Source organism: Saccopteryx bilineata, chromosome 12 (assembly GCF_036850765.1).
Source record: "Saccopteryx bilineata isolate mSacBil1 chromosome 12, mSacBil1_pri_phased_curated, whole genome shotgun sequence".
NCBI classification, from domain to species: Eukaryota; Metazoa; Chordata; class Mammalia; order Chiroptera; family Emballonuridae; genus Saccopteryx; species Saccopteryx bilineata.
Genome location: NC_089501.1, coordinates 37,491,876 through 37,499,989, shown reverse-complemented (window position 1 = coordinate 37,499,989; position 8,114 = coordinate 37,491,876). Strand labels below are relative to the sequence as shown.

At 40.1% G+C, this 8,114-nt stretch overlaps 1 protein-coding gene across 7 annotated transcripts in view; it reads right to left on the bottom strand.

The window, feature by feature from the left end:
* Nucleotides 1-4,510: 4,510 nt before the first annotated feature.
* The window catches only part of ADGRG6 (adhesion G protein-coupled receptor G6), a 140,111-nt gene continuing 136,507 nt past the window's right edge, over nt 4,511-8,114 (bottom strand). For 4 of the 7 annotated variants that reach the window (XM_066247785.1, XM_066247786.1, XM_066247788.1 and 1 more), the window contains one exon: nt 4,511-7,768. In XM_066247785.1, coding sequence (XP_066103882.1) covers nt 7,590-7,768 — 179 coding nt within the window. In that variant the 3' untranslated portion in view covers nt 4,511-7,589. The remainder of the gene's footprint in view (nt 7,769-8,114) is intronic. The other 3 variants (XM_066247791.1, XM_066247792.1, XM_066247793.1) reach the window with 1 other exon arrangement.

The window sequence follows — 8,114 nt, the reverse complement described above, 5'->3', positions numbered from 1 at the left end:
TTGGTGATAATGATGTGCTCAAGTAGGTTCATGAAATGTGATAAATGTAGCACTGTCATGAAGGATGCTTATAATGGGGGTGTTAGGGGATAGGGTATATAGAAAATCCCTTCCTCTCATCCTGGCCAGATAGCTCAGTTGGTTGGAGCATCACCCTGAAGCACAGAGGTTGCTGGTTCAATCCCCAGTCAGGGCACATACAGGAACAGATCAATGTTCCTGTCTCTCTCTTTAAATCAATAAAATTTTTTTTTAATAAAAGAAAATATCTTCCTCTCAACTTTGCTGTGAACATAAAACTGTTCTAAAAACTACAGTCATGAAAAACAAAACAATTGTTACATTGCAGACACAATAACTGCTTGATGTCCAAGACCATCATTCCTTGGTCCCAAGTTCCCCGAAGTCTGGCTGCCCACGCGGCTGCCAGGCTCTGTGAGGACCCTCTGTGCTCTTACAGTGAATTCCCTAATATCACAGCCAGTCTGAGCCATAAAACAGCTCCCAAGATAATTGCTCAAAAGTAGATTTATGTGCTTACTCATCTCAGGCCTGAGTTGAATTTAGTGCCCTTTCCAATGCCATTAAAAAAAGATTAGAATTAATATCAAACTGATGTCTTTTTTGTTCTTATCCGATTTGCCTGAACATAAATGACATATAACATTTGGACTCAAGGGTCTTGAATAGAAGAAGGTTAATATGTCTTTTTCCACTTTGCTTTGTATTTCAAGTCCATATTCTGGCAAACCTACCAAAATCTGAGGTACTTTGAGGTCTACTTTCCAAAATATAAAATGCAAATGAACCAGAAAAATAACATACAAATTTCAATTTAAGCCCATAGCTTTAACCAAACCCCTCTCACATGACTTGCTATTGCCTCTGTGAATGATGGGTCCAAACACAATCCAGTGCACCAGACCTTAGTATTAACATCATTTGGTAAAAAAGCCACACACATATAAAATTAAAAAAAAAAAGAAAGAAAAACAAAAAATAGTAGCAATATAAAGTGACAAGTTTAAGTGCTCTAGACATTGTAGGTACTTAATATTTATTGCTGTTAATTAGCTCTAATTTGGCAGTAACAATAACATTTCACATCTTTACAAATAAAGCAATTATTCATTGAGTTAAAATAGTTTTAAATATATCAGTTATGTTAGCTCTTCTGGCCAGTGAAACCCTTGGAGGAAGGTTCTGTGTTCATTTTGCATCTTCCCCATAATTTAGCACAGGGTCTTAGTCACAAAGTACACTGATTGACTGAGCTTTAGGACAACAAAACAGGAAGATACCAGAGTGCTTTTGTAAAGGTCTTCCTCTTTCTCCTAGACCAATGGTAGTCAACCTGGTCCCTACCGCCCCCTAGTGGGCGTTCCAGCTCTCGTGGTGGGCGGTAGCGGAGCAACCAAAGTATAAATAAAAAGATAGATTTAACTATAGTAAGTTGTTTTATAAAGATTTATTCTGCCAAACTTAGCGAAAATCCGACATAAAGTACTTGGTAAGTAATTATTATTATATGCTTTAACTTGCTGTAACTCTGCTTTATAAATTTTATAAAGTAAAGTTACTTCCCTACTTTATAAATTACCATTACTGTGGAACCGGTGGGCGGTTAGAAAATGTTACTACTAACAGAGATACAAGAGTGGGTGGTAGGTATAAAAAGGTTGACTACCCCTGTCCTAGAGTATGTAAACTTTTTATTTGATTGTTATTTTTCTCATACAGTGTAACTAAACTCTATAGGAATCAACAATATATTTAATGTGACTATCAAATATTTTATCCTTTTTGACATCCTGAATTTATAAAAATTTTGATTAATTCAGAATAAAAATGTCAAAATTAGAATATGTAATTAAAAAATTCAGAAGATTTTGAAATGTGTCTGAAATTACTCATCATTCAATTATTCACAAGTGTTTAGATAAAATCCCTAATCAGTAAGTGTTGAGACTCTAGAATATTAAGCTTTTGATTATGACCTTGAAATAATCTAGTTTTTCAACACACACCAAATAAAAAAAAATGAATGAGACAATTTGGGGAATATACTTGGAAAAGTTAATCTAATGGCAGATGCCTTTCATTAATTTAAGTTTCGCTAAGGATTTGCACTCCCTGTAAGTTTGCTTCAAATCTTTCAAATTTTACTCAGATCCCTATCCTGATACCACTTCCTTCTTGACACTCAGCAGGTGAAATGATTTAACTGTAAAAGATCATGAAACTCAAGTTTTCCTCACTATCTGTGCCTTTATTCCTCCTTATCCCATCTAATGCTCTGCTTTTCAACATCAGAAGGAAGCTGTGCTCATCCTTTCCCTTCTCTTCCCTTCCCTTCCCTTCTCTTCCCTTCCTTTCTTTTCCTCCCTCCCTCCCTTCTTTCCTTCCCTCCCTCCATCCCTCCCTCCTTCCTTACCTCCCACCCTCCCTCTTCCCTCCCTTCCCTTTTTTCTTCCCTCCCTACCTCCCTTCTTTCCTTCCTTCTCTCCCTTCCCTCCCTCCCTCCCTCCTTCCTTTCTATCCTCTTGAGAGGCTTGCTGGGTTTCCTAGGTTCTCCAACCCCCAAGCACCTGGAAACAATGTGCACTAGCTAAGCCAGGAGAGCAGCATCTACCAAAGGGCGCCTCGCTGCAGCCTTGAAAGCCTTGTCGCAGGGGCCACCCCTCCTCTGAGGCCTGCGACCCCCTGCCAGCCATCAGTCCTCACACTGCCTTGCTGTTCAGTCAGCTTTTCCAGAGGCTTCCTCACGCTGGTCCCCGAGCAGTCATTCTGCCTTCTATTATCCTTCCTCAGACACCTTCCCGCTGGGCCTGGGTCTGAGAGCCTTTATGCCCCCCTTGTGCCTGCTGACAGGTCAAACTCCCCCAGCTAGATGCTCAGATCCTTACACTGTGGCCTGGTTTGGGCTTCTTCGTGGTTGCACAGCCTTCTCCCACGCACCCCCCGGCAAGCAGACCTCAGCTATGTTCCACTCACTGCCCCGACTTCCCGAGCTCCGCCCCTGGGATGACTTTCCTCACTCCCAGGGGAGGCCCCTCAGCATCTGTCACAACTTCAAAGACTAAATACTCACTAAGGTTTTGCTAGTTCAGAGCTTTCTGTCTGAAGTTCTAGAGGCTTTTATCTAACTCTTGCAACATTGATCCTACCCCGGAATTACCTTCCTCAAGTCCGCAGGTTCTCTGAAGGGGCCTCTAGGTCCCTTGACATGGAAGACTCAACACAAAGGCCCATACACTTAGGTCTGACGACTCCTCCGACTCTCTCTGTGGGGGAAGCTTACTTACCAGTTTTAGTCCTCACTTCTCCCAAATGGAATATTGAATAACATTTCCCCTCCACAAAGTTGTGATGAAAATGACAAGAGATAGCAAAGACATATCGGGCACCCAATCATGTTTATAGATTTGATTTTTTTTTTTTTTCCTATCAAGTCCCAATTACTTACTTTGGGCTGAAGCTGCCTGTGGTAATAAAACATGTTATTTCCCCCCCATTTTATGGACAGGCTATAGAATATAAATGCAAACATTTCAGTATTTCATATTTATTCTTATTCTTTTCTAGGGAAGCAGAAAAAGGAAACTCCTCCTTGAAATGAAGAAGGAGGAAGGGAGGGAGGAAGAAGGGAGAAAAAGAAAAAGGAAAAAATGGAAAGTTAGAGGGGAGAAGGGAAAGAGAAAGGGGGAGATATTCAGTGCTTTTATACGAGAAAAGTAGAATGTTGTTCAACTGAAAATACAGAAGGGCTTCCAAAACGCTTAATTTATAAAGCCCAATTTCAAAATACCGCAAACACAGGTCAGCCTGAAAATCAAATAAGTGGTTTGTTCCCATTTTCTCCAAGCTTTCTGAAGTAACCTGCTCACAGATGAATCTTAAGCAACTGTTTGCCTGTGTTTTTTTTTAACCTGGCTTGGCCAGGGGTTGTGAACATTGGCTCCTAAGACCTGATGGAGCACTCACCAACAAATGCACCGCCCAACTTAGCACTGAGCAGGGCCCTGAGCCAAGCTGGCCCTCCGCCTTCTGCAGAAGAGTTATCCTAAACAACCCCAGCCAGCGAGAGGAAGTGCGGGCGTTCTGCTCTAATCACGTAAGTGAAGTTGGCTGAATGCTGTCCGTTTTTTTAAGCCTCCCACCATGAAAATAGCAACTCTGAATGTGAGAAAACAGCCTAGAACTTAACTTCTACATAATCTTAACCAACTCAGTTCCTTTTTTGGGGATGCTAAAGACTTCCCCAAAAAGAAACCTATATTATTTGTAACCTGCCACAGAGCTTGGCATCGCATCAGTCATCTTCAAATCTAAGAACTCAAAATGCATTAATCCCTAGTAAACTGGATCTTTGTAACATATTCACTCTCAGTGTTCTGGCAAAGCGGCCCGTGGACCAGCTTAATTGGAGGCAGGTTATTTTCCAGTTGTCAAATAATCTTCTCCTAGTTAAGAGTCAGAAATAAAAACATTCACTCGTAAAGGAACTGAATAATTTGGAACACAAACAACATAAGGTTTATTGGGAAAACATTTCCATTTCAGTACAATGGCAAATCAGCTATAGTAGCGTCTGACTACTAATTCCAATGTTCACTCACAGTCACTTTTATTCATCATATTTAAAGAAATCTATTTCACAATGTATTTAGAAAAAAACATATATACAGTCTCTTCAACAGAACGTTAATTAAAATAAAAAAAGCCAGGTGATAACAAAGCTAAGATATAAAACAAGCTGGCATTTATAAACACAAATAAATAATATGTACAAAAGAGTCTATGACAATGGTGAACAAAGAAAAGCTTTACAGTAACAGGGAAAATATCTCAGGACCCAAGACTAAGTAAGACTCTAACACAGTGGAGTTTAAAAAAAAAGGGGGGGGGGGATAAAGAAGAAAACAAATCTCGAGACTGAGTTGATATTCTCAAAGTCAGGCTAAATAAACTAAATTTGACCTCCATAGCAATATTCTGGTAATTCTGGTCTGAGGGGGTTTAAATGAAGGTGAGAACTGTATGCTTAGAACTCAGGGTAGAACTTGGCTAAATCTTTAAATCCACTTGCAAATGATTCTATTCAGCTGTTTCTTCACTTTTCTTTACCTGGTCATTGGACATTTCTAAGATGGAGCTGATGTTGTCAAATACAAAAAACTAAAAAAATATGTTCCCAGATCTAGGTAAATATGAGTGGAAATCAGAGTCACGTTTGTAGTTATCTCTTAATCACTATTAACTCAGTAAGCACTTCAGGAAGAAATCTCACAGTGGAAAGCTAATGAAATTCTACCACGGGTCACTAAGGGTTGGGGAAAGTATATGAAGATTCACTGACTATTTAAGATTAATTTTCATGTATATGTAACCTCTGCCGGAACAAGCGGCCTGTTAATGTATGCCTATGGAAAAGAATTTGGCTCTACTGTAGTGAATCTTAGCGATTTTAAGATTATCTTTCCCTACTACATACACCCATCCCTTGTGAGAGTCAAGCTGGGCAGTGCTCATGCCACTCAGGACAGTGGTCCATGCTGCTGCAAAAAACAATAGTAATCCACCACCACATTATCTGACCACCTGCTCGAGTTTGGCAAATAGCTTCACGATGGAAGATCAGCAGAAGGAGAGGCCCCATGGTAGCTGCATAGCTCGAATGCTCTCCAACGTCTCAGACTGAGAGAGCTACCTGCTTTCTGCACGGAGGGGAAGGCCCTCAGGTGCTCAGTTCTGGCTTCTGCCTTTAAACAGATTGGCTCCGGAACATCTCAACTTCCCAACACTTGGGCTGCCACCTCCCAGAATCTGATACTTCCCAGATAACCCAGAGCAGATGTAAGAGTACAGCATGTACTCACACTGATTTGTAAGAAACTGGAGACAAATCCATCACTTAAGAACAATTAAAATGTGGTCTCCTAAACATTCACTAGCAAGCATATTACTCAGAATAGTTTGAAAGTTAGGTAAACTGCTTAATATTATCCATGGCTTGTATGCAGAAACCTAATCCATAAATAACACACGATCTATCTTGCCAGACCTCCTCTGGCTCTTATAATCAGAGGACTTATGTACAAATAGTTTTTAGACTAGCAATTGTAGACCCACATGTTTATAAATTATTTTGATTATGATAAGTCACCCATTTGTCTCCGTTTATATTCCTTGGAACAAATCTCTTAAAAGGGGAAGAGATTTTCATTTGTGCAATTGCAAATGTCTTAAAGTCTGCAGAACAAGGGTAGGGCCAGAGAATCTCAACCATTGCATTTCCTAAAAGGGAGAGACTACTGCACACAGCATGCCTAGTGGAAATTCTCATCCTCCCATGAGCCCATGGGTTCAATATGCAGTACAGGATCAAAAGCAGAGGTGTAAGGAATTTATTCTTCAACAACTACTGGAAGATCCACATTAATGGATCGTCAACACTAAACTTGATTTAAACGTATGAGGTTAAGTGATAATTAACGATGATGCTTAAGCCTTCTGTTTTGAATAGGATAGGTGAAATAGCATAAATTTACATGGCCTTATATTAACTAGGTCAAAATTTGGGGAATTCTTTCTTTTTTTTAATTTTTATTAAGTGACAGGAAGGGAGGCAGAGAGACAGACTCCCACATGTGCCCCAATAGGGATCCACTGCACAAGCCCCCTACTGGGATGCTCTGCCCATTTAGAGATGTTGTTCAGCAACTGAGCTATTTTTAGTGCCTGAGGCAGAGGCTCCCTGACTCATCTCAGCACCAGTGGCCAACTTCCATGGTTGCAGGAGGAGGAAAGAGGGAGAGAGAGAAGGTGAGGGGGAAGGGTGGAGAAGCAGAGGGTCGCTTCTCTTGTGTGCCTTGACCAGGAATCGAACCTGGAACATCCACATACCCATTTGATGCTCTACCACTGAGCCAACCAGACAGGGCCAAATTCTTTCTTTCTTAAGCATGTCATGTTCCAAAAGTTAAATATTTGGTGTGAAAAGAAAAAAAACCTATCTAATCTTTAGGTCAGATATTCTTTTGTATCTTTGGTTAAAATTTCACTGGAAAAGAGCAAATATGATACTGCATTCATGGAAATGAGTACTGAGATGGGATTTGTGGGCATCCAAAATAGTTCACAATGTCAGTATGTTTTTGATTGTTGAGAAAGATTTTGATAAAGCAAATGGCCACATTTAAACCTAACCATTGGGTGGGGTGTGAATGAGCTCTAAACTAGGTTTTCTCCCTAAGCTCGGCCTCTCCTTTGTCCCCAAATTTAAAGACACCCTCCCCTCTGAATTCTAATTACTCTAATTCAATTATATATTTTAAAATTTTATATTTCCTGTGCTATTGAGTCATGTTGCTCTCAGTACTGAGGTTCTAGTGATGATGGAAACTGCCCCTTGGAAGAAATACACTGAAAAGACAAACTCTGAATTTCACAAAAGCCTTTTCAACAAAATACATTCCTTATACACATGCTGTTACCTAAGTAATAGCATGTTTACATCTGCTAGTCAGTTTTCACTGCTTACAGATCACGTTTCTGCAGATTGATTCCTGTTTCTTATATGAAAGACGTTAAAACTTTGTGCTATGGCTGAAGGTGTCTGACATGATGATATTTTTATAGAAGTTATCTGAATGAGCATTGCAATAACCCTTGACCTTATCAATGACCTGATGGACAGGGATGATTGATGTTTGTTCTCCATCAGCATGGGTCAATTTTGATGACGACTTGTCCATGGAAGCATTGTCTGTAAGAAATGATACAATAAATCAGGCTGCAGGAGGAGCTGGTGACATGCCTAAGGAACACTGCACTGGACACTGTGCTCTGCACATTAAAAAAGTAAATAGAGGAGATGGAGCTCTGGTTCTTTCTTAGGTTAGAAAATAGGCAACACTGATATTTTTTTCTTTTCATTTATTTTTTACAGAGACAAGGAAAGAGTCATAGAGAGGGACAGACAGGCAGGAACAGAAAGAGATGAGAAGCATCAATCATCAGTTTTTCGTTACGACACCTTAGTTGTTCATTGATTGCTTTCTCATATGTGCCTTGACCATGAGGTTACAGCAGATCGAGTAACCCCTTGCTCG